At 47.4% G+C, this 26,290-nt stretch overlaps 1 protein-coding gene across 2 annotated transcripts in view; it reads left to right on the forward strand.

Moving 5' to 3' along the window:
- Tkt (transketolase) overlaps positions 1-25,639 on the forward strand; it is a 25,997-nt gene extending 358 nt beyond the window's left edge. Inside the window, exons 2-14 of one of the 2 annotated variants that reach the window (XM_013030781.1) lie at positions 10,102-10,261; positions 11,356-11,469; positions 12,216-12,313; positions 15,510-15,701; positions 16,954-17,072; positions 19,482-19,675; positions 20,693-20,857; positions 21,890-22,046; positions 22,184-22,314; positions 23,464-23,547; positions 23,656-23,749; positions 24,671-24,793; positions 25,354-25,639. In XM_013030781.1, coding sequence (XP_012886235.1) covers positions 10,102-10,261; positions 11,356-11,469; positions 12,216-12,313; positions 15,510-15,701; positions 16,954-17,072; positions 19,482-19,675; positions 20,693-20,857; positions 21,890-22,046; positions 22,184-22,314; positions 23,464-23,547; positions 23,656-23,749; positions 24,671-24,793; positions 25,354-25,529 — 1,807 coding nt within the window. In that variant the 3' untranslated portion in view covers positions 25,530-25,639. Of the gene's footprint in view, positions 1-10,096; positions 10,262-11,355; positions 11,470-12,215; positions 12,314-15,509; positions 15,702-16,953; positions 17,073-19,481; positions 19,676-20,692; positions 20,858-21,889; positions 22,047-22,183; positions 22,315-23,463; positions 23,548-23,655; positions 23,750-24,670; positions 24,794-25,353 lie in introns of those variants that run through there. The other variant, XM_013030780.1, reaches the window with a different exon arrangement.
- The last annotated feature ends 651 nt before the right edge of the window (positions 25,640-26,290 follow it).

The following is a 26,290-nucleotide window of genomic DNA, read 5'->3' on the forward strand; positions in this document are numbered from 1 at the left end:
GGGCCCGGGCCACCGGCGCCTTCCGCTGCGCGCTCGCGCTCCGCTTCCCGGCTGGGGCTGCGTGGGCCTCGAGTCGCGTCTGCTGCCGTGGTCTCCGGGTCCCCCGATGCTTGGCGACTCGGGGTGGGGGTCGTGGTTCCCGTAGCCCCTCCTCTGAGGCGCTACCGGGAAAGCCACCATTAATACTCTCGGGAAAACCTGGCCCTTTTGCCCTCTCCCTGAGCTTGTGGGCTCCGCTGGAAACGTTCTGCCTTGCAGGTGGGGAAACTGAGGCACCGAGTTTTAAGTCAGTTGCCTAAGGTCACACAGCGAGAGCTGGGATTGAGACCCGACTGTTCAACGCCTGTTCCAACCCACCATCTTGACTGAGACCCGGCCTAAGGCCTTCTCCATCTCGAATTATGCTCCCCTCCCCCGCACTGCCCTCTCCCCCACGGCCCGGCCCGATGCGACTTCACATGCCTGCACTTGTGGCGTGGGGTCTGTAGTGGGCTGCTGGGAACGCTGGGAGGTGGCACGTGGACTCAGAACCCTGGCGGTGGAAGGGGAGGTAGGTCTAGGATCTAAGCTGAGGCCTGAGGTTGGTGTGGGGAAGGAATGAGGAAGGGAACTTGGAGTCTTAAATGAATGAAGGCCCTGTGAGTTCACGCAAAGTGGGGCAACAATGTCTCCAAGTTACGGTAGATGGTTTGAAGAATTCCAGTGCTCTTCTTCAGGCATGCTAAGAGGACCTGTGACACACAGCAAGGTGGACAAATCATTTTTTGGATTGAGAGTGGTTTCCAGGGATCTTCTCAGCCAACCTGTGAGATTAGAACAGAGAAGATTCTGGCTTCTGACCAGTTTCATACAGGATATATTATTAAGAAGTGATCTTGCTGTGTGAGTATGCACTCACTCTCCTTGCCTTTAAGACACCTTATTTCTAGAAGGTTTGGCCCTCTCGCAGGTCACTTCCTTCGCACCCTACTCATGCATACTTTGGACCTCTTATCTCCCCTGGGCTTGTAGCAGTCCTTTGTGTGGTATCCCTTGCTTAGGCCGGGATCTAGCTTTCTTCCACTGCAACCAGACCTGCCCCAGCCTGGGGCAGGTTCTGAACGTGTTGTATTGCTTGTATGGTAAATACTGGGTCTGCTTCCCTTAGCCATTTCAGTCTGGCTAGAGTAACATAGCCATTACCCAATTAGTGCCACACATCTGAGCATTTTGAATAGCTGGGTAAGACATGAAGACATTCAAAGGGTCACTAAGCAGCTAAGTAGGTAATCCTGGTGTGATACAGCATCCTTGCTTGTGTTCTTGAGAGTAGCACTGCAAGATTATATTAGTCCACTTTTTGGAAGTAGGGGGGTGGTACTGGGGTTTGCACTCAGGGCCTTGTGCGGGGTAGGGAGACTAGGGTCTTATATTTTGTTGTTGTTTTTTGCCAGTCCTAGGGCTTGAACTCAGGGCCTAGGTACTGTCCCTGAGCTTGTTTTTGCTCAAGGCTAGTACCCTACCACTTGTACTTCTAGCTTTTTGTTGTTTAATGTGGTACTAAGGAATTGAATGAACCCAGGGCTTCATGCATGCTAGGCAAGCACTATATTCCCAGCCCTAGGGTCTTACATTTTTATCAAGGCCAGCCTGGATGGTGATCCATTTATTTAAGCCTTTCACGTAGGTGGGATAACAGGTGTGATCCACCACATGTAGCTTACTGGTTGAGATGGAATCTTGTGAGCTTTTTGCCCAGGCTGGCCTAAAACCTTGATCCTTCAGCTCTCTGCCTCCTGTGTTTACATTTTAAAGATGAGGACGTTGAGGCTAGTGTATTAGGTGGCTTTTTCCAACTAATAACCACTGTCTGTTTATTACTGCCTGGTGTCAGGCCTCTGCTCAGAAATTCCTTGGACATGGGGGCAGCATCAGACTGGAAAATGGAGGGAGATATATACAGCCATGATAGATACTAGTTTGATAGGTACTTAAAAAGAAACTAAATAATATTTTCAACTGTTGGGGGACTCTCAAAGATGGGGTGTGCTGTAGGCCTCCTGGTCCTTGTTAGATAGTTTCCACCCAGAAAAGATACTTTGTGTGGCTACCAAGAGTTACACCCATGTTTACATTGTAGCCTTAGAGAGGAACTTGCTGAACTCAAGTATTTCTTAGCAAAAGGAAAAAGGGTATAAAGTGTGTGTGTGTGTGAGTGAGTGTGTATGTGTGTGTGTTTATGTAAATGAGCAATCCAGGAAAGAAATATAGGAAACTTTTCAGAAGGAAGTAGCATTCTATGCAATCTCTGTCACAAGAGAAATTTTGAAATGTATGTGCAAGAGTGTATATGTCCAAAAAATACTTGAGACATGGCCAGTGTCTGGTTCCCTTCTATTCATTTTGAGGCGGGCTGCAGTCACAACTGAGGGGTGCACTCTGCAGTGTCCACTCTTCTGGGGGAGAACTTATAATCTGGTGGTGAAGTAGGACTTTGGAACAGTCTTTGCTGGTCACTGCTGAACTGGTTCACTCAGTCAGTGAAGATCCAGGATGTTGGTTTCAGGCTGGGTGATGTCCTATCTCAACAGCTTTCCCAGTCTTGTCTCTATGTGCTGTGGATGAGCACACTGGTTTCTGTGTCAGAAGCTGGGCCTGGAGGTGGAGGGACAGAGCCTTCACAGAGGCCTTTTGTTGAGACAGTGCCCATGGTGGCCAGAGTGTCTCTGAGTCCTCTTCCTCTGCATGCTGAGGGAACGATGACAAGGGCCCAACACATATCCAAGCTTGAAAAAAGGAAATCCCAGTGGCCTTGTAAGAAGTGGCCAGGATTTCTTATTTCTTACCAATCAGGGCCAGCCCATGTTATCCAAATGGTGCTCTATCATCTTATGACATCCCCCCACTCACACCTGATTCAAAGGAGAAGGTGCCTTGTGCTTTCAGCAGGTCTCCCAGGTCTTCAGAATCATAGCTTTGAGGAGGGTACCTGAAAGGCGCCCAGGCCTGGCTGGTGAACACAAGATGAGGATTAAACCAGCGTTTTGTTTTGTTTTGTTTTGTTTGGTGCCAGTCCTGAAGCTTGAACTCAGGGTTTGAGCACTGTCCCTAAGCTGCTTTTGCTCAAGGCTAACACTCTACCACTGGAGCTACAGCACCACTTCTAGCTTTTTCTATTTTTGTGGTACTGAGAAATCAAATCCAGGGCTTCATGCATGCTAGGCAAGCACTCTACCACTAAGCCACATTCCCAGCCCATCTAAACCAGCTTTGTTATAAGCAGCTGTACCCTTTGTCAAAAAAAGACCTGCCCATCCTGACTCATTTTCTCCATCTTTAAAGGAAAGGTTAGCCAGGCGATGGTGGCTCAGCTCCTCAGGAGACTGAGAGCCAAGGATCACAGTTTGAAGCCACGCTAGGCAAGAAAATCTGAGAGATGCATCACCAGTTAACTGCCCAAATGTTGGAAGTGGAACTATGGCTCAAGTGGTAAGGCACCAGCCTTGAGCAAAAACGCTCAAGGAGGCTGGGAAGGTGGCTCAGTGGTGCTTGCCTTGCATACATGAGGCCCTGGGTTTGATTCCTCAGCACCACATAAGCAGAGAAAGCCAGAATTGGTGTTGTGGCTCAAGTGATAGAACACTAACCTTGAGCTGAAGAGCTGAGGGACAGTGCCCAGGCCAGAGTTCAAGCCCCACGGCTGACAAAAAAGGGCTCAAGGGTAGTGCCCAGGGCCCAAGACCCAGGACTAGCACAAAAATAAATGAAATGAGAGATCCATAGCAAAGTAATTACTTTGTTGTGGCAGTTTTTTTTTTAAATTTTATTTTTTGCCAGTCATGGGGCCTGAACTCTGGGCTTGGGCGCTGTCCCTCAGCTCTTCAGCTCAAGGCTAGTGCTGTACCAATTGAGCCATAGCACCACTTCTGGCTTTTTCTGTTTCTGTGGTGCTGAGGAATCGAACCCAGGGCCTCATTCATGCAAGGCAAGCACTCTACCACTGAGCCACCTTCCCAGCCCTGTTGTGGCAGTTTTTAGTATAACAAAATGTCTGAGGTAAACTAGCTTTTTAAAGACAAAAAGGTTTGTTTACAGTTTTAGTTTCTAAAAGACCAAACAGCACAGTATATGTTCTCTTGAAGAACCAGTTAGCCTTCCAAGGAACTGGGTCCCTTAGGAGTGAGGCAGAGTGAGGAAGCCCTAGGACCCACCACCTACTGTGTTTAATATCTCCTTACAGTAGTGATGTGACCTTGAAGTGACCAGAATTGCATTGCATCCCTGGTACCCAGTGCTGGCTGAGCGCTCTGACTCCTGTCCCTCCTGACACTGGCTGAAGCAAGAACAGAGCCGTTGAGATTGCTGCAGCAGCATTACTCAACTCCATGTGAAGACACCTGGTTGCCCTGGGATGGCTTTTTTCCCACCTAAGTGACCTCTGAACTAAGCAAGGCTAATGGTCAGTGATTCTTTATTAAAGCATTGGGGCAAGGTTCAGCTCAGCTCCCTGGCAAGGCTCTGACAAGAGTATCCTCTTGAATTCTCATGAACTTCAGCTCTGATTCCTGTTGCAGCCCTGCTCCTGGACTTGACATCTTTCAAAAGGCCTATTGTCACCAGAGTCTGGTGGTCTGTGCCTGCATGTCCAGAGCTGAGTTCTTAGGCAGATTGTACTTTTGCCTTCTTGGTGGCAGGGTAGAGTGAATGTGTCTGTTTGACCCAGCTCCCACAGAAAACCTTGCTCAGAAATCAGTTGCATAGACTGGATATAATCTCTGAGGGTTACACAACTGGTCAGAGAAGTGCAGACACCTGAGAACTTACTCTCCTTTTACAGCTTTATGGAGGTATAATTTGCATATTGTAACATTCTGGGGTTTAAGATTCATTTACAGTAGTTGGAAGTAAATTAGTAAATTTATCATATCCGATTTTAGAATATTTTATTATCCCTGAAAGATCCCTCCTGCACATTCTGTAGGAGGCTATCTAGGGGTAACATGAACTAGAATTTCCATTTCTTTTTCTTTTCCTTTTTCCCTCCTTCCTTCCCTTTCCTTACTTCTTTCTTTCCTTCCTCCCTCCCTTCCTTCCTTCCTTTCTCTTTTCTCCTTCCTTCCTTCCTTTCTTCTTTCCTTCCTTCCTCTCTGTCTCTCTTTTCTTCTTTCTTTCTTTTTTTTGGGGGGGGGTCCAGGCCCCCAAAGGCCCTGAACTCTGGGCCATTAGCTCAAGGCTAGTGCTCTACCACTTGAGCCACGGTGCCACTTCCAGCTTTTTCTGCTTATGTGATGCTGAAGAATCAAACTCAGGGCCTCATGCATGCAAGGCAAGCACTCTACCACTGAGCCACCTTCCCAGCCCCTCCATTAATTTTTTTTTTTCAGTCGGTCATGGGGCTTGAACTCTTCAGCTCAAGGCTAGTGCTCTACCACTTGAGGTACAGCACCAATTCCAGTTTTCTGGTGGTTTATTAGAGATAAGAGTTTCATGGACTTTTTTGCCCAGGCTGGCTTTGAACCGCAATCCTCAGATCTCAGCCTCCTGAGTAGCTAGGATTTCAGGCGTGAGCTACTGGCGCCCAGCTTCTCCATTTCTTTTTTTATGGCTAAATATTCCTTTGTTGTAATATCCTACATTTTGCTTATCTATTCCTTGGTTTTCCTTCACTTTTTCCCCCCTCAGTCTTTTGCTTTTGTCTTAGCTGTGCTGCTGGCAGACACTGGTTCCTTGAGCAAGATCCTTGCTTTCTGTGGACCTTAGGGGGCCATCCTCAAAATGAGATTAGACTTAATCTTTGGTACTAATAGGAGTGAATAATAGATGAACAAATAGCAATGTTTACATGATGAACTTTATTTATTTTTTTTTGGTCGGTCGTGAGGCTTGAACTCTGGGCTTGAGTGCTGTCCCTGTGCTCTTCAGCTCAAGGCGAGCGCTCTACTGCTTGAGCCACAGCGCCACTTCTGGTTTTCTAGGGTTTTTTATTGGAGATAGTCTCACAGACTTTCTTGCCTGGGCTGGCTGAACCATGATCCTCAGATCTCAGCCTCCTGAGTAGCTAGGATTACAGGTGTGAACCACCAGCGCCTGGCTATGAACTTTATTCTTTACACTTACATTACCCTGTCAAGTCAGCTTCTATTAACCATTTTAGAGAATACTGAAGCTCAAAGGTCACAGGATTAGGATATATCATTTCTTCTTTTGTACACTCAGTATGTGTGCGATGTTGCTAAGGCTCTTATATCAGTCATTTAATGTCAAATGGTGGCAAGTGTTAAATCAGGTAGTGTGTAGTTAAAGTGGGCTTCACAGAGGTGATCACATGAGGCAAAAATCTGAAGAAACTTTTTTTTTTTGTCAGTACTGAGGCTTGATCTCAGGGCCTATGCACTTGAACTCAGTTTTTTTGTGGGTTTTTTGGTTGTTGTTGTTTTGTTTTCCCCAGGCTAGTGCTCTACCACTTGAGCTACATTCTACTTCTGGCTTTTTGATGGTTAACTGGATATGAATCTAATGGACTTCCCTGGGCTGGCTTTGAACCCTTTATCCTCAGTTCTCAGCCTTTTGAGTAGCAATAATTACAGGTATATGCTACTAGTGTCCAGATGAAGAAACAATCTTATGTTTAGTGTCAGAAAGAAGTTCATTCTGAGTAGGAGCTGACTAGTGGTTTGAACAGTGTCTACTCCAGCATCCTGGATTTTCTTCCAAATATTTTCTTAGGTAAGAACAGACATATATTGTAAGCAATTGTTATCTATAGAACAGGCTGAAGAATTAGTTCCTTGCAGTCTCTTTCTCATAGAACACCTCTGGATGTTGTATGTGTCTATTATTTGTGTATGCACCATTCCTGAGGCTTGTTCTCAGGGTATGGATGCTGATCCTGAGCTTTTATTCTCTTTTTTGTTGTTGTTGTTGGTCATGGGGCTTGAACTCTGGGCTTGGGCGCTGTCCTTGTGCTCTTCAGCTCAAGGCTAGCGCTCTACCGCTTGAGCCACAGCACCACTTCTGGTTTTCTAGTGGTTTATTGGAGATAAGAGTCTCACGAACATTCCTGCCTGGGCTGGCTTTGAACCAATCCTCAGATCTCGGCCTCCTGAGTAGCTAGGATTACAGGCATGAGCCACCAGCGCCCAGCTTGAGCTTTTATTCTCAAGCTAACATTTTCCCATTTGAGCCACAACTCTGCTTCCAGCTTTTTGGTGGTTAACTGGAGGTAATCTCATGGGCTTTCCTGCCTGGGCTGGCTTTGAACCTCAGTCCTCAGTCCTCAACATCTCATCCACCAGAGTAGTAACTAGGATTACAGGCATGAGCCACCTATGCCTGGCAGAACACATGAATTTTTATTGTCATTCCATCATGTATTTTATAGTGTGTGCAAATAACTTTATGGGCTGGGAATGTGGCTTAGTGGTAGAGTGCTTGCCTCATATACATGAAGCCCTGATTTCCATTCCGCAGTACCACATAAGCAGAAAAAGCCAAAAGTGGTACTGTGGCTCAAGTGGTAGAGTGCTAACCTTGAGCAAAAGAAGCTCAGGGAAGCCTGGTGCTAGTGGCTCACTCCTATAATCTAAGCTGAGAATCATGTCAAAGCCAGCCCGGGCAGGCAAGTCCGTGAGACTTTTATCTCCAGTAAACCACCAGAAAACTGGAAGTGGCGTTGAGGGCCAAGTGGTGGAACAAAATAGCCTTGAGCTGAAGAGCTGAGAGAAAGTGCTCAGGCCACAGGACTGACCAAAAAATAAATATAATAATAATAATAATGACTATATGTTTGTGAACAGTAGGGTCTTCTCTGTTATCTATGCATCTCTTTTTTTTCATGATATATTTGTGAGATAATATGTTTGGTCCATGTTTGGTGAATGATATGTGAGTCTCTCATTTTCACTGTTGTATATATACTGTTACATGTGATTATATTGAAGTAACTATTCTGTTGATCAACATGTGGGAACAGCCCTGTTGGTTTTCCAGGAAACACTGTATGTATATTATGTCTGTGATCCTCCCAGTGAAGTTGCTGGATCTTAGTGAATGTGCATCTTCAGCACATTTTTATTCTTTTTTATTTTTTGGTGCCAGTACCAAGGCTTGAATTCTGCCTCATGCTCTGGGTCAGCTTTCTTATTCATAGCTGGCATAATCTCTCTTTACGTCGGTCATGGGGCTTGAACTCAGGGACTGGGCCCTGTCCCTGACTTTTTTGCTCAAGGCTAATGCTCTACCATTTTCTAGGGGTTTTCTAGTGGTTAATTAGAGTCTCATGGACTTTCCTGCCTGGGCTGGCTTTGAACTGCAATACTTAGATCTCACTCTGCTGAGTAGCAGGATTACAGGTATGAATCATTGGTGCCTGGCTAATATCTCTTGAGTCATGCCTCCTGTCCATCTTTGGTATTTAATTAGCAAGAGCTCATTATTCCTTTTTGCCTGCTCATGATTGGAGTGCCTCATGTTCCCAGACTATGGAGTAGTTGGAGACATTGAGTAGTTGGTCTTCTTGCTGATGAATGTGGGCATTGGTGACCTGGGTACTTGAACCCATGGGCTTTCAAATCAACTGCTTTTCCATTTCCTCCATGTTCCCCGTTTCAGGGTCGGGGCAGACCTCTCTCACATGCGGAAAACACTTGTGTCCCATCATTACTCCCTGGGGTCCCTCCTAGTGGCTGTGTGGTAGTGTCAGTCACTCTGGGGTCACTAGACGTGGTCAGGGTGGGCAGAGCCCCTGCTCCTGTTGTACTTTCTCTTCAGAGAAGTTGGGCCCAGAATCTTTCTTTCTTCCATGCTGTGGTTTCAAACAGGGCTTCTTGGGAGTGGGCTACTCTTGGAGGAGGGAAGAGCCAAGGTTGGCACTGAGAGTGGGGGATTAGGGTCCATCCCAGGCAGGAAAGGGTTTCTTGTTTATGTGTCCTCACCTCCCTCTTTCAGGTTTTAGTGTCTTTCCCCCATGACCAGGAGTTCATAGAAATGGTTAAGTATAAGACAATTGTGTGCTGGGAATGTGGGTACTAAACCAGCATGGGACAGCTCTCTGGATTCCTCTACTAATGTGTCTGTGCTGGGAGTGACTCACCCCTAACCTGGTGGGGACCCCTAGAGGGGAGGAGGGGGCTGCTGTGAGCCCCATGTGTTGCATGTGCCCTTGCATTGGGCTTGGCGTTGGGCATGTTTTAGTGTTTGGTACCTCAAATACAGCGTCAGGGCTGAGCCGTGCTGCATGTGTGGGCGGCTGAGCTCCTAACAGAACTGTGGACCACAGGGCTCCAGGAGTTGTAGCATGTCTCATGAATCAAGCCCGTGCTTGGAGACTGTAGTCTCATCTCTAGGATGGAATCCTTGCACGTGGTAGTGTCAAGTTCCTTTTATCAGGAGCCATTCAGTTATCAAAACAAGAATTTAAAATTCCCCCTTTGTCCTGCCACTCTAGGTTCTTGATTTTGTCAACCCTCATCTAAGGAAGTGTAAAGGGTAAATTGTAGCCTTTGTAAAAGATGAGGTTTTGTGCTTTTAAAATTCTGCACAAAAGCATGGTTCCAACTGCTACTTACTTACTCTAGCCTTCAAAATGCCCATTTTAAAAGCTGCCAAATAGCCAAATGATGTCTTTGGAAACTCTAAAACATATCTCTGAGCTTTAGTCTATGCACAGATGGCCAGCTTCTTGAAAAGAACAGCATGCCTTCACAAGCAGGCAAACCTGGTTTCTCTGTTTGGCTGTGGCTCATTTATCATTACCAGGGCTCCTTAGCTGAGTCCTTAGGTTCCTGCTAGGAACTACTACTCTATAGCTCCCCACCCTCATCATCCTATGTTGATTTTGAGCTGAATCTGCTATACTTGATCTCTCCTTCCCTTCCTTTCTTACTCTGGTCCAGCCTTAGAGTTTTCCAGGGGCCTTTACTGAGGGTCCAGGGTAGTGCTCTTGAAAGGTATGACAGCCCCTTGTATCCACTAAATGGCCAAACTCCCAAGCTACCAGTAGTAATCTTGAGACCCTGTGCCACCCTCCCAGGTAACAGGAGATAAGCCAGACCTGTGAGAGTCTCCTTTAGTCTGGCATCCCTAAGTCCCCATATACAGGCCCAGGAGTGCTGAAGGTTCCAGGTCAAGAGCCATGACGCACGTGTCTTCTTTCCTGGGCCACAGCCATCCCACATCATGCTGCAGTGCCGCTGAGATCATGTCTGTCCTCTTCTTCCACACCATGCGCTACAAGGCCCTGGATCCCCGGAACCCTCACAACGATCGCTTTGTACTCTCCAAGGTAAGAGTCCTGCTGCCACATAGCCTTTGCTTGGAGCCAGGTGTCATGTGGGTTCAAGAATGGCGAGTGGTCTCAGGAGACTTAACTCCCAGTCTAAGCCCAGGCCTGGCCTACCACTCAAAGAAGCCTCCTCTACTTGCTCATCCTGATCCCTTCTTTGTTGTCTGACTCTGTGCCAACTCACCTAGCAAGCTAAGAACATATGGTATTCCAATTGGCTACCCTTCCATGGAGCCACGTCCATGAATGAGGTTCTAACCCAGAAAAGAATAATAGAGGACAGTAGAAACTTTGTGTCTTTCTGGCCAGGTGTCTCACTCCATTTGAGTATTGATAGGCAGAACTCAAATTCAGATTTGGGTTACTTGAGGGCTTCCCACTGGTGTGTTCCCCCAGGAGTGGTGATCCTGTAGCCAGATTTGTTTTTTTGTTTTTTGTTTTTTTTGCCAGTCATGGTGCCTGAACTCTGGGTCTGGGCACTGTCCCTCAGCTCTTCAGCTCAAGGCTAGCGCTCTACCACTGGAGCCACAGCGCCACTTCCGGCTTTTTCTGTTTATGTGGTGCTAAGGAATTGAACCCAGGGCCTCATGCTTGCAAGGCATGCACTCTATCACTGAGCTACCTTCCCAACCCCCTGTAGCCGGATTTGGGATGGGATTCTTTGTCTTTCTTCTGATAAAAGTTACAGCTACAAACCATGCAACAATTGCTTAAGATCTACCTGTCCTCAGGCCTGGCTCAGCAGCCACTGGTCTTGGATTAGGCTGTAGTAGGAGTTATAAGTCTGTCCAAGTATCTCATATGCCAGGATTAGGGCAGCTGGCTGCCTGCTATGGTTTTTGGCCCCATCTAGCCACACAGCTGTGCGCCCTGCACCTGTTGTAATGTCTGCCTGGCCTCAGCTGTGGGAACTTTGGGCTGGAAACCAAGAGGCTAGAGAGCCATGAAAGGGGAGAATTGGCCTTCACTTGCTTCCTTCTCTGAAATGAATACCCTGTCTTGCCAGCTTATCCAGGCTCTGGGGCCCAGCATGCAGCAGGAATAGCCCCAGGTATTGGTTCTCCATTTGACCACCTTTGCTGACTTCCCTGCAGGGCCACGCAGCTCCTATCCTATATGCAGTCTGGGCTGAAGCTGGCTTTCTGCCTGAGGCAGAACTGCTGAACCTGAGGAAGATCAGCTCTGACTTGGATGGGCACCCTGTCCCTGTAAGTGCACCTATCAGTCAGGAACCTCCTAGGCCCCTGCCTCCACTTCCTCTTCCCAGTCCACGAGGAAGGGAAACGGCATCCACAGCAAAGCTAGAAAGGCAGAAGAAGGGGCTGAGATGAGGAAGGAAAGATGTGAATATTTAGGTTACATTGTATGCACCCCATGCTATATACAGGGTGAGGCCTCAGCTTCAACTTGAGGAAGGCCCCTCCAAGCTTCCCTTCCCAACTGGGCTGCCCAGCTCAGGAACAGATATAGTTGGAAAAGAGTCACTGGGGAATTAATAAGGAGATAGCAGCAGAATGTTAGTTCCCAGGAAGCAACCTAGCTTGCTCTTCAAGGTGTCAGCTAGCCTCCACTCAAATATTGGAAGTAATGAGTTACCACAAAACCACCACCAGGGTCTAGGTCTGCATCAAGGCCAAACCTTCTACATTAATATTGGGTAGACTATGTTTATAGGTGATACAATTTGGGGCTTAGAGAGTTTTAGTCCCCAATTTGAAGTCACATGTTTTGCTGGAGGGTAGAGCTAGGAATTGAACCCATACGCACAGTTACTTAGCTATGAGAATGAGAAGTCACCTTCTGGGAAAAGGCCTTCTGCAGGGAAGGGGCTCCACAGGTCTGGGAGGGGGTCGGGGAGGGTATGGCTGCTCTGGCTGGTAAGGGCAGGATCCTAGGTTGAGTTACACAACTCTCTCTTCTCTCCATGAATAACTGTGGTTCTCTGTTATGACAGAAACAAGCTTTCACTGATGTGGCCACTGGCTCCCTGGGCCAGGGGCTTGGGGCCGCTTGTGGGATGGCCTACACAGGCAAATACTTCGACAAAGCCAGGTAACACCCCTACTCCTTACCCTAACCATCAGTAATTTTGAGAGGGGTTCTTGGTGGCCCAACCTTACTCTCTGCCCTCAGCCACCCCTATACTGCCTCCTGCCTGGCTAGGGCTGAGTAACATATGTACATGTCCTATTCTGAACTCCGACAGACCTGCTGAGGATAGCATGGCTAGCCCTGTTTTCAGTTAAGGAAGTATACCCAGCGAAGAGACCTGCCCAGTGCCTCTCAGTAGCAACTGGCTGGCCCTTGAGTGCCTGGTGCTACTACATGCTTTCTAACCAGAATGCTTTGGCTGGGTAGCTCCTGCCTTACCCCCTTAAGCCCAGTGCCTGGATCCCAGAAATCTCAGAAGGATCTGCCTCCCCACCCTATGTCTAAATAGGTACCAGGAGCCCAGGCTACCTAACCTTTATCTTCAGAAAGGGCTAGGCTATGTATTCTAGAGCGTTCTATAGTCTTCAGGTGATCTCATATCAGCAGGGAAAAGACAGCCATCAGAGAGACTAACCCTGTAGAGAGTAGGTGAGGAGCCTGGCTTGGCAGGGTTTTGTGGGTTTGTTTTTTTTAAGATTTCTATTAGCATACATTAGCTGGACAAGGGGAGTTTGTTTCACTGTGCATTTTTATCATGTGGACAACATATCCCATCACTGTCCTCTATCTCCCTTATTTCTCCCCACTTATTAAAATAATTTCAACAAGTTTCATTGTCTGTTTTCACAAGTGCACATAAAGAACTTTGACCATATTGATCCTCTCCATTCCTCCTCCTTGTCCCATTGATACCCACTCTCCAGTAGCTCCAGTCTGCCTAGGCAGGTTTGCTGCTTAGTATCAGGTGGTTTTTAGGAAAGTACCCACTGTCCTCAGGACACATTTCAGCCACACGGTGACCTGCTGTGGCCACATTTGGCCTGAAGGACTGAGGCTACAGTCCCTTTAAGAAGAATCATTCACAAGAATGGTTCCTTTCTCCCTTTTCCATGCTTGGTGCCCATGTGCTGTCAGGTTTCATCTTGATAAACCCCTCAGGGATGGGGATGGGTGTGAGGAGTTACCCTCCTGTGGATGAGGAAACCAGGAAAGATAGTTGCCTAGATCCACTGGTGAGTGGTAGGAAGAGGCAGAGGACACATCTAAGGAGACCCTGGGCTGATTTCTGAGGGAGCCTAGGGCAGGGCTCTTTCTAGGGGAGTAAAGCTGATGGGGCTTTAGGAAGCCTGACCACATAACATACTGTGGGGAATGTTTTTCTGCGTGTAGGTCCCGCCTCCCAGCAAGGACTCCTGACACAGCTCTTTAGGAGACTCAGAGCCCCTCAAGCCAGAGTTACCTAGCAGCAGAGCTTGAGTTTTGGCACAGGCTCAGTTACATCAGAGGTGATTCACCGTGAAGAGAAGAGAGAGTCACAAAGAATGGGATGTGTGTTTAAGAACATTTTGTTGGGCCTTAGAACAGAGACATGAGTTAATTATTTCTTACAGTTGCTTGAAATAATTCCCTCTGAGAAATCATTTCCTGACCCCATCATAATAGAAAAGGCCAGTACAGGGAGAAGAGATTTGGCAGGTTCCCAGAGGCCACGGTAGTATGAAGCCAGGGTTGAGTAGGCCCTCAGACTACCTGAGGGAGGGGGTTAGGGCACCAAGGGATTATCAGGCTTGGCCAGGCACTGAGAGCTGGCATCCTGATAAAGCAGATCCAGCTTCTGGCACTGTTTCTTGCTGTCTCCTTTGGAAGTTAAAAAAGCATATTAAAAAAAATGGACTTTTTATTTATTCTTCTCCCTAATTTAAATGTAACAATATGTTTCCTCCATGCAATCATCTGTAGCCCCCAGCTCTAAATCTTGACTATTCAGGCAGTACCACCTCAGGTTAGCTCAGGTTTCTATATCACCATCCCCTTTTCCTGTTCACAGTCCCTTTCCCAGGATTGTAGGACCTCAGGATGCCTACCTGGCCCTAATAGGCTTCCTTGTCCCTGTTCTTAAGGCCCAGAGCTATGCTGTCCTCCACTTGGCTTCAGTCAACTTCCCTGGAATTGAGTCAGGCTCCTGAGGTTGTGTTCCCAGAGAAAGCTTCAGGATCTCAGACCCTGTTAACCTGAAGGAGGAAGGAGACAGCTTAGAAAAGCCTAGGGAAAAATGCTTCTTTAAGTTATGGTTCCTGTGGCCTGGCTTGGTGGAGGCCTCAGGAAATATCCTCCAAAAAGCTGAACATGAAGCTGTGGCTCAAGTGTTAGAGCCTTGAGCAAAAGATGCAAAAAGCTCAGCACCCAGCCCCTGAGTTCAAGCCCTAGGACCAGCACTAGGCAAAGGGAGGGTGCAGGAAGCTCCCTGTCACCGGGGCCTGCGGAAGTGCTGAGTCATGCTGACAGCGCTGGCTGGCCTGCCCAGCCTCTTGCAGGCAGTGTCTTGGTTCTGCTGCAAGAAGACAAGCAGGAGGGTAGCTGGAGCCACACAACGGAGCACTGGGCAGGCTAAAAGGCAGTGCCCTGAACAATCTGGGCTACTATCAGAAGTGTTACGTCTTGGTTCAGCTATTTCCCAACACTGTGACCTTCAGACAAGTCCCTTGATCATTCTGAGTCAGTTAGAGAATAACAACTGAACTCATCTGAAAGAGGAAGTTATTCAGCACAAGACTCAGTACCAGTCATGTCCCCAGTTCCTGGGTGCCCTGAGTGACCTGTGAAGGATTGGTTACTCTTTATCATCCCTATCCCCTCATATCTCAGGAGTAGAGTCAGGGTCTCTGAACTCATTCCCTCACTTCTAGCCTTACCCCTTTTACACCCTCCCCTGAGGCCAGGAAGCTAATGTTCTCTGAGTAAGCATCCCAGGTTTCATGCTCATTTACCTTGGCACACTGCCTTTGAGAAGACCAGGCTTGCCTTTTGTCAATGAGAAGAGATCCTGGGAGGAGAAAGGACCAGGTGCAGCACCAGTCTTAAGGTGCTTGGGAAGAGCTTACCTATGAAGCATCTTGACCCCATACTAGTATGTCTTCCACTGCCCTTGGTTATGCCCATTTTCCCCTAGGTGGTCTGTCCTGTGGCTCACCCAGCAAGTTCTGGGACTCCTCTAATCTCCTGATGGGGGAGGGTGCTTTACCCAGAGTGGGTAGTTACCCCAGTATCCCCTACCCTTCTGTCTCTTATTGGCCACATTCCCATCATCTGTCCACAGCTACAGGGTCTATTGCATGCTGGGAGATGGGGAGCTGTCCGAGGGCTCAGTGTGGGAAGCCATGGCCTTTGCTAGCATTTACAAACTGGACAACCTTGTTGCCATTCTTGACATCAACCGCCTGGGCCAGAGTGACCCTGCCCCACTGCAGCACCAAGTGGACATCTACCAGAAGCGCTGTGAGGCTTTTGGGTAAGTCAAGCTAAAGTTGGGAGATTAAACCCCAGCTAACAGTTTCCCTTCCATAGCATTTTCCCACGTAATTCCAAATCTGGACATTTGGATTCATTCATTGTTCAAGCGACCACTATGACTTTGTGGGCTAAGGCTCAGTCATAAGCAAGTTTATTTGCCTAAGTCCTGGCCTTATTACTAATTTGCTTTATGACCTTGTTAAGTTATTCTGTCAGCGTCTCCATTGCTTTTCTGTAAAACAGGGCATTAGCTACCTTATTGGGCTGTGAACTTAAATGTATTCATTCAGCACAATGCCTACAAAAAGCAAGCATATGGGGCTGGGAATGTGGCTTAGTGGTACAGTGCTTGCCTAGCATGCATGAAGCCCTGGGTTCGATTACTTAGTACCACATACACAGAAAAAGGCAGAAGTGGCACTGTGGCTCAGGTGGTAGAGGGCTAGCCTTGAGCAAAAGAAGCTCAGGGACAGTCCCCAGAGTTCAAGCTCCAGGACTGGCAAAAAAACAAGCATATGGTGTGTTTGCTGCTGTCTTTATTACTACTAATACGCCCGCTCCATAAAAGCAATGCATAAAGAGGTCACCCTGACCCAGCCCCTTGCCTTGCATTGAATAGTGTGGTTCATTTTATTTTTATTTTTTAATCAGATATAGGGCTTGAATTTAGTGCCTGGACACTGTCCCTGAGCATTTTCACTCAAGGCTAGAGTCTACCACTTTGAGCCACAGCTCCACTTCCAGTTTGGGGCAGGAGGTTAATTGGAGTTCATGGACTTTCCTGCCTGGGCTGGCTTTCAATCGTGATCCTCAGCTCTCAGCCTCCTAAGTAGCTAGGATTACAGGCGTGAGCCACCAGTGTGTGGTACATGGTTTATTTTATAAAGGTTTCCAGTATCTGTGGAAGGATCAAATGAGTCATCCATATATACACATTGAGCCAGGATGTTCAAGAATCTAAGAGAAAACAGACCCTACCAACTCCCCAAAACAGCTCTCAGTAGGAAATCAACCTATCAGGAAGGAAATTTGTTAAGAGGCAAGTTAGGAAGTAAAATAATGTGAAAAGGGAAGGGAAAGCCCAAATTGGAGACAGGAGTAACTTAGGTGTTCCAGCTTGGGATCCAACTGTGGGATACAGGCAGGGCTGGTGCCAGGCCTTTCCTTGGGGGTTCTTCAGGGCACTTTGGCACCTGGCCACTTCCAACTTCTGCCACCTTCTGCCAACTTCTTCCAACTTCTGTCACCAGCTGGCACACCATCATTGTGGATGGACACAGTGTGGAGGAGCTGTGCAAGGCATTTGGCCAAGCCAAGCACCAGCCAACAGCCATCATTGCCAAGACCTTCAAGGGCCGTGGGATCACAGGTATGTGCCCTGTGACTGAGGGTTGGGCCATGTCATGTCACTCTGAGCCCTTTGTGCCTGGGGAAGTACCAGCCCTATCTCCTCCCTGTATACACTGGGCTCCAAGGAAGGGTTACAAGAAATGCTGAATTCTGTGAAGTGATTCTGGTCTGTGTGACTAAGCCAAGATTTGAGCCCAGATCAGCCTGGTTTTAGTTGAATGGCATGTGCTGGCAGAAGGAAGGAAAAGTTGGGGGGGGGAGGGGGGTGCCTTAAACAGAGCCTGTGAGTAAAAACATTGAGTAGTTCCTGCATCACACCCCAGCTGATATTTTGCTAGTTCCAGCCACCTACCACATTTGGAAGGTCTGGGTTCTCCCTTGGCATGTGTGGTGGGTACCTCTCAGTAAGTGCTTGGTAAATGCCTGTGTGAGCTTTGATGATGTTTCTGCTCCAGGCTTGAGAGTGAGGCAGACATCTGATTCCCAGAGGCTCTTGCCCATTTTAATGATAAGGAAATGACTATAAGTAGTCATTTATAGAATGACTGTAATCAAAAAGATAAAGAACATGCTAATAAGGATCCAGACCCAAGGGAACCCTCACATATTGTTGGTGGGAATATAAATTAGTGCAACTGCTATTGAAAAGAATATGTAATGTTCAAGGCCCTCGGTTCATCCCCAGCACTACATCAAAGGAGAAAATCAAATAGTGTGAAGCTTCCTCAAAAATTAAAAGTGGTAGAGTGCCTGCTTAGCAAGTGTGAGATATTGACTTCAAACACAATAATGCCAAAAACAAAGAAACTAAAAGTAGAACTGCTATATAGTCCACTGGTCTCACTATAACATATATCCAAAAAGATGAAATCAGCATATTGGAAGAGATAACCACACTGGTGTATGTATTGTAGTACTATCTCAATAGCCATTTAGAGGTCAGCCCAGGTATGAACTCAGGGCCTGGGATTGTCCCTTAGTTTTTTTGCTTGAAGCTAGCACTCTACCACTTGCCCCAACTCCACTCTCAGCTTTTTGCTGGTTAATTGGAGATAAGAGTCACAGATATTTTTCCTGCCGGGACTAACTTGGAACTATGATCTTCAGGGCTCAACTTCCTGAGAACCCAGGTACCTGTTGATGGTTGGACTTGGTAGTACATGCCTTAATCCCAACTACTCAGGAGGTGGGGGTTTAGAAGATGGAGGTCTGAGGCCAGCATCAGGCAAAAACATAGGACCCTATCTGTAAAACCTCTTTAGGCATGACTCAAGTAGTAGATGGTAGCAGAACAAATCCTGCAGTTCAAATCCTCCCAGTACTGCCAATTTTTTTTTTAAATATTATTATTGCCAGTACTAGAGCTTGAGATTAGGGCTATTCTCACTCAAAGCAGTACTCTACCACTTGAGCTATACCTTTACTTCTGGATTCGTGTTAGTTAATTGGACATTAGAGTCTCCTAGATTTTTTTTGCCCAAGTTGGCTTTGGACCTTGATCTTTAGATCTTAGCTTATTGAGTAGCCATAATTAAAAGCTTATTTTAAACTATATACAAAAAGATGACAGTACGCAAAAGAAAATGTACTTATTTCTGGATGTATGTAAAGGTAACCCCTCTGTATATTACCTCTAAAATAACAATAACTTGGAAAAAATAAAAATAAACTATATACATATTTTTTTAAAAAATAGTGGTCAGAGAACTGTGCAGGGACAGTGAGGCCTGGTACTGTAAGGACCTGATTCTAGCCCTGGGTCAGCTTCTCTATGCCAGCCAGCCTGGGATAGGGTAGCAGTCCCCTTGCCTGCCTGCATGTATGTGGGTAGAGGAGGATGAAGGTACTGTGCTGGGAGCCTTTTAGGGGCAGGTAGATGTCAAGGTAAGAGCACTGGGATGTTGTGATCTCATTGCTGCTACCTGGCAACCCCCTAGATTACCCAGTTTCTGAAGGCTCATAAAAACATCAGTCTGTTGTAGGCTGCAGTCACATCTGAGGTAACCTCAGAGAGGGTTAAGTCTTTCTGGTTCCCATACATGAAGGCTCTGAGGCAGAGACATACATAGTTGCTTGCAGACTCCTCTGCCATTTACAGATACATCAGGCGACCTGGTAATGCTCACTCCATTCTGACTGTAAGCTTCCTCTTCTCATAGAAAGGTTTCCTCACAGCCATTCACAAGCAGCCAGAGGTTTCCAAAAGCAGACCTATGCAAGCTGTAGGACCTAGGGTGGATTAACAGTGGCAAAAGGGAAGAGGCTGTGTTCCTTGCCACACACATCTGCCTATTGGTGTTCCCTCTCCTTACCATTCAGCGAAGGAGGACCAGGCAGTATCAATATAATTCTCTTCTGTATACCCTCTTTTTCTGTCTGAGAGTGTCTGCCTTACCTGTCTCTCTGTCCTCCTATGCTGTACCTGCAGGGATAGAAGATAAGGAGGCGTGGCATGGGAAACCTCTTCCCAAAAACATGGCTGAACAAATTATCCAGGAAATCTTTAGCCAGGTCCAGAGCAAAAAGAAGATCTTGGCCACTCCCCCGCAGGAGGATGCTCCCTCAGTGGACATTGCCAACATCCGCATGCCTACCCCTCCCAGCTACAAAGTTGGGGACAAGGTATGTAGTTAAACATTTTCTGGTGATGGTGTGGCTGAGGGTGAGGCAGTCCTGGTTCTCTGGTTTCCTACAGCTAACATGTATCTTCTAGAAAGTTGGGAAAGGAGGTGGGCACCAGTGCCTCATGCCTATAATCCTAGCTACTCAGGAGGCTGAGATCTGAGGTTATCTTCAATTAATCCCTCAAAAACGGCAAGTGGCACTGTGGCTCAAGTGGTAGAGCACCACCAGCCATGAGCACAAAGAGGCTCAGGGACAGTATCCAAGCTCTGAGTTCAAACCCCACAACCAACCAAAAAAAAAAAAAATTGGGAAAGATATCAATTAGGCAATATGAGTTAAACTAAGGATCCCTGTTTCCTGTCAATTGCCTTGAGCACAGCCAGCTCTGGAATGTGCAGAGTTGACAAGGAACTTGTTCATAGTCATACAGATAGCTACTGGCAGAAATAAGAACAAAGAGTGTCAGATGAGACCAAGGGTCCTGCACCAGGGCCTTCCCCTGAGTGAGCCTATCAACAGCAAAATGCTGGAAGTAGAGGTATGGCTTAAATGAAAGCACCGTTCATGAATAGAAAAGCTGAGCAAGAATATGAGGCCAGCCAGGTGCTGATGACTCACTCCTGTAATTCTAGCCACTCAGAAGGCTGAGATCTGAGGATTGCAGTTCAAAGCCAGCCTGGGCAGGAAAGTCCATGTGAGACTTACCTCTAATAAACCACTCAGAAAACTGGAAGTGGCGCTGTGGCTCAAGTGGTAGGGTGCTAGCCTTGAGCTGAAGAGAGGCTATGTTCAAGCCTCAGTACTGGTGCGCACGCGCATACACACACACACACACACACACACACACAATTTTCTAGAAGACCTGTTACTTGGTCTTCCTTTTTTCTGACTCCCCACTCTTACCCTTCTCCCTAAAAACTTCAGAAGCCTAAGAGGCAGGCAGGACTCTAGGACATATCTCTATACATAATATGCCCCAGTGGTACTTAGAGCTTCCTGCTCTCTTTCCTACAGATAGCCACTCGCAAGGCCTATGGACAGGCCCTGGCCAAGCTGGGCCATGCCAGTGACCGCATCATTGCCCTGGATGGGGACACCAAGAATTCTACCTTCTCAGAGATCTTCAAAAAGGAGCACCCAGACCGCTTTATTGAGTGCTACATTGCTGAGCAGAACATGGTGGGTACCAGGAATGGTCTGTAGTCCGAGCCCTCTTGCTCCTTTGGGCAGCCATATTGACCATGTAGGCCAGCCAAGGAAGACCATAAGACCTACTAGGATCTTACATAGACCGTTGACCCTCAGTAGCTACAGTTCACGGTGGTTAAGTCCAGATATGCTGTGGTGAATAGGTGTGTATAAGAAGGGAGGGTGCACATAGGAAGAACTCTATGTAGAAACGAATGGAAAGGGACCTACTGAGGTCAAAGAAGGCAATTCAACCAAGAGGCTGAAATGTAATGGATTTAGCAGCTAATTGGCTGCTGAGCCTATGTGTATAGGCTCTTACTACAGACACTATGAGGATGCATATATGAAAAAAAGATGTTTTGCCCTGTTTTTAACATAACCCATCCTGGCCAGGAACCCAGTCTTGCAGGCCCTTAAGGACAGGGAGCTTCCACCTTCTGGAAGCCACTAATATGCCCACAGTTCTTTCTCCAGCAGAACCTAAAGTTGTCTGTCAAATTACTGAGTCCAGACTACACTGGCAGGGTGGAGGGGCTAGAGTGGCCCCCAGTGTAGGGAAAGAGACTAATGTGAGCTGACAGATTTAGGAACTGAGGGAGAACATACTTTGTATCATCCATAGTGCTTCTGAGTGAGGGGTTAGGGCCTGGACCTCAGATGGCATGAGGCCACTGCCCTCTGATCTGGGAGGAAAGGGGCAGAGGACGTCAGGGTCTCTGCAGAGAGAGGCCTTGAGGCTAGCAAGGACTCCAGAAACCTTAGTGAGATGAGTTGCTTGTTAGAAAAACAGCTCCAAGGAAAAAGTTTAAGAGAACTTTTGAAATGATTATTTCAAGTAGTAGAAGCATGGGATTGGCATGAAACTGCAGAGTCTGGGGTATACAAGAAGCACTTTGTGAGATTAGCATGCTAGTATTACAGAACCTTCCACTCTAAAGAAGGTGGCCTAAGGAGGTGTCCTCGGCTTCCTGCCAGCCTTTGACTGCCTCATAGGACTAACATACCTTGCTTGCCCCCCAGGTGAGCATCGCTGTAGGCTGTGCCACGCGCAACAGGACAGTGCCCTTCTGCAGCACATTTGCAGCCTTCTTTACCCGGGCCTTTGACCAGATTCGCATGGCAGCCATTTCTGAGAGCAACATCAACCTCTGTGGCTCTCATTGTGGCGTGTCCATCGGTGAGTTTAACTAGGAACCTTGCTCATGTAACTTGACTTTAAATCAGAAAGAGGAGATGGGGGATTGGACGAGGATCCAGGATAGGGAAATCCATGGATGGGGATCTTATTTCAACTTCTCCTTTCCTATACCACAGGAGAAGATGGGCCCTCACAGATGGCCCTAGAAGATCTGGCAATGTTCCGGTCAATCCCCATGTCAACTGTCTTTTACCCAAGTGATGGAGTTGCTACTGAGAAGGCAGTGGAATTAGCAGCCAATACAAAGGTTGGTCAGGAGGGCTATTTTTTCTCTTCCTAGAAGCAGTTTGTCCCTAAAGAGACCAAAGAGGAGGCCAGCTACAGAGACACTGAAAACACAGGGCTGGTCATATGCTGCCCTAGAGAGTTGCTTATTGACATTGCTCTTGCTGTCTGTAGCTTAAAGAAGTTAGACAAAGCCGGGCGCTGGTGGCTCAGGCCTGTAAGCCTAGCTACTCAGGAGGCTGAGATCTGAGGATCGCGGTTCAAAGCCAGCCTGGGCAGGAGAGACCGTGAGACTCCTATCTCCAATAAACCACCAGAAAACTGGAAGTGGCGCTGTAGCTCAAGTGGTAGAGCACTCGCCTTGAGCTGAAGAGCTGAGGGACAGCACCGAGGCCGAGTTCAAGCCCCACGGCCGACAAAAAAAAAAAAAAAGAAGTTAGACAAAGAAAAACAACACACAATAAGATGGTATTAGTAGCTCATACCTGTTATCCTAGCTATACAGGAAGCTGAAATCTGAGAGCTCTTGGTTCAGAGCCAGCCTGAGCAGAATAATCCTCAAGATTTAGCTCCATTTAATCAGCAAAACAAAAACTAGACTGAAGATATGGCTCAAGTGGTAGAGCACCAGTCATGAGTGAAAAAAATAAAGTGTAAGGCCCTGAGTTCAGTCCCTGGTATCAGCACAACACACACACATACACACACACTTGCTGCTAATCTTTTCTCTGCCATGTTGGCATTTTATGTCTATACAGTCATGTCTATTGTCCCTTCTTTAGTTGGATTCTCCAAGACAGAAAAAGATGAGCTGAGCCACATAATCCAGATCAAGAGCTGCCCCCTGGTAGACCTCTTCCTCTGCCTGAGGCTAGGGTCCTGCTGATATGTTCTGGAAAAGTACCCCCACCCAGAAGCCAGTCTACCTGATGCTTCTGGGGCTGGCAAAGCCATGAAAGGTTCTCAGGTGTGCTTAAGGAGGTGCAGGCTTCTCCAGAGAGAGGGCCTAACTTACCTATCTTATCTACCCCTCACTTCCTACCCCTTTTCCCTTTGGGGTTGATGGGCTATGAGAGTTGCACATGGAGGGTAGACTTCTTTAGAAAGACTATATCCCCTGAGATCTGAGTTGCTGCACCTGTGTTTTTCAGTTTATCTGTTTTGATCCCAGGGCATCTGCTTCATCCGGACCAGCCGCCCAGAAAATGCCATTATCTACAATAACAATGAGGACTTCCAGGTTGGACAAGCTAAGGTCAGTGTGTTCTTACCCAGTAAGACCCCTTAGAGCAAGCCAAACCCACCCTGCTGCCACTCCTAGCAGTCAGGTTCCACCCTGGCCTCACTGGCCTGTCACCCCCAGGTGGTTCTGAAGAGCAAGGATGATCAAGTGACTGTGATTGGAGCTGGAGTGACCCTACATGAGGCCTTGGCTGCTGCTGAGCTGCTGAAGAAAGGTGAGGTGAAAGGGACCTGAAGAGAGAGTCTCATCTAGTTACATGATGATGGCACTAACTAAAAGCCTCTTGTGAATGCTAAGTGTGGGGCTGCATTGGACACAGTCCTGGTCCAGTGGCACTAGTATACTGATCGGATCAGAGGCACTGGAGCCTGCTGGTGGGACTGGAAACACAACTCAGCTGAGCACTAGTTAATTAAGTTATTCACTATCAGCAAGCCTGTTTCCCATTTGTAAACTGGCACTTTTCCCACGGAGCTGTTGTGATGATAAAGTTAGTGAGACTTAGTATTTATTGTCGTTATTATTGTGACTGTGCAGATATTAGTTAATGATATTATGAGGAGGGGGTGGGTATTAGGCTGTCCTGCAATGGAATCACCAAACAGATGTCACTACACCGACGTCAGTCATGCTGAGCACCAAAAAGTGGAGGGTTGGCATGGCATCCTTAGTAAGTTGACCTCAGAGTAATAGGAATCAACTAGCAAAAGTTGGAGCAAAGAGGGGCTTGGGAAAGCTTGACGGAGACTATAGCTAGCAGGACAGAACTGGAGGAACCAGGGAAGCCCAGCCCTACCAGGTGGGTCCAGGTAGGGCGTGTTAGACTTAGATCTTTCCTTCTGGAGTGGCTTTATAAGGTCCTCACCAGATACTGCTCCCCTTCCTGTCATTCCATAAGCCTTTGCCTTCAGACAGCTGGTACCTTCCCTGTGGCTCTTCCTTGGTATTCAAAGGTATCCTAACAAGAGAACAATTGGTTCTTCCCAGGATAGAAACAGGCTGCAGGCTAGACTCTCAGTGCAAACCCTTAGAAAACACATTTCCACCATTGGGCCATTGAAGATCCACTGCTAGTAAGGCACCCTACAGTACTCAGCCCTCCCTTCAGCCATGCCCATGCCTTCTTCCCTCACAGAGAAGATCAACATCCGTGTGCTGGACCCCTTCACCATCAAGCCCCTGGACCAAAAGCTCATTCTTGAAAGTGCTCGAGCTACCAAGGGCAGGATCCTCACAGTGGAAGATCACTACTATGAAGGTAATAGGGGCTGTGCCGGGCTGGAGGCTGGAGCAGGGCCAGGGCTTTCCTCCAGGGATACAGTCCACCTTTTTCTCTCAGCAGTGGGGTTGGAATTCTCGCTGGTTTTCTGATTGGCAGGAGCCCACAGAGCCGAGCCAGCAGCTGCCAGTTATCTAGATTCCCAAGCCGAGTCTGAAGCCCGTTAGTAGGCCAAGTCCCATCTGCTCCCAGACAGCTCTAAGTTTTCTGGGCCACAGCTGTCCTCCTGGGGCTCAGATAAAGAAGGTGGTTATACAAACTCAAACAGGAAAAGCAATATTGAATTTATCTTTAATGAATCCTTCACAAGCATCTACCAAGTACTCACCATTCATTCCTTTGAGTGGTTCCAGGGGTAGAGACAGACTTAGACTAAGATGAAGCGCAGAAAGTGCACTGTGTACTGTGATCAGTTAGAGATGACTGCTCTGGCTAGAGGATAGAGCATATGCAATCTTAGCCATCCTTATCTCAGGGAATAAATTCAGACTAGGGGCAGAGGCCTCCTCATCAGACTCAACCTCCTTTCCTCTGCCCAGGTGGCATAGGTGAGGCTGTGTCCACTGCAGTAATGGGAGAGCCTGGAGTCACTGTCACCCGGCTGGCTGTTGGCCAAGTACCAAGAAGTGGGAAGCCAGCTGAGCTGTTGAAGATGTTCGGTATTGACAAGGACGCCATTGTGCAAGCTGTGAGGGGCCTTGTTACCAAGGCCTAGGGAAGGGCACAGGTATTGGGGGGAAGGGGTCCTGCACATTCCTGGTTCTGGCAAAGGTGCTCAAAGATGTACTGAGAGGAGAGGTAAATATATGTTTTGAGAAAAATGAATGGTTTCAAGGTCTTTTTCTTTGCTGTGGATGATTCTGGCAAGAAGGGTGGAGGGGAATTGGGAAGGCTGGTGTGTGCCTGGTTTGGGGCCAGGACTAGATATCTCAAAGCTTCACCTCCCCTTGTTCAGCTTCTGCTCTCCACTCTCAGAACTGCTGCTACTTCCCAAGCACAGCCAGGTGACACTTCATGTTCCTGTAATCCAGTCACTCAAATGAAGCAGAGGAGGATCATGAGTTTGAGTCCAACCTGGGCTACATAATGATACTCAGTTTCAAAAAAAAGTAGGAGTGAGAAACCAGCCTCTTCATTTTTCGTGCCCTGTGGCCCCCACAAAGGAATTAATATGGTCAGCTCCTAAAGAAAAGACCACAATTATTTCTTAGAAGTTCTGCTTCCAAATACAGATACTTGAAGCTCCAACCAATGGATTTTGTAGGAGGCAATTGAGTTCATAGCAGCCCAGATGTGCTAAGTTCAGTTTTCCCCCCATACTCTAACATGAGAATACCATTCTGGGTATTGGAACTTGAGGTTTAAGAAAAAAAGTTGGTCATTGGTGGCTCACACCTGTAAACCTAGCTAGATCTCAGGAGGCTGAGATCTAAGGATCATGGTTGAAACCTAGCCTGGGCAGGAAAGTCTATGAGA

This window comes from Dipodomys ordii, unplaced genomic scaffold (assembly GCF_000151885.1).
Source record: "Dipodomys ordii isolate 6190 unplaced genomic scaffold, Dord_2.0 Scaffold132, whole genome shotgun sequence".
Lineage (NCBI taxonomy): Eukaryota > Metazoa > Chordata > Mammalia > Rodentia > Heteromyidae > Dipodomys > Dipodomys ordii.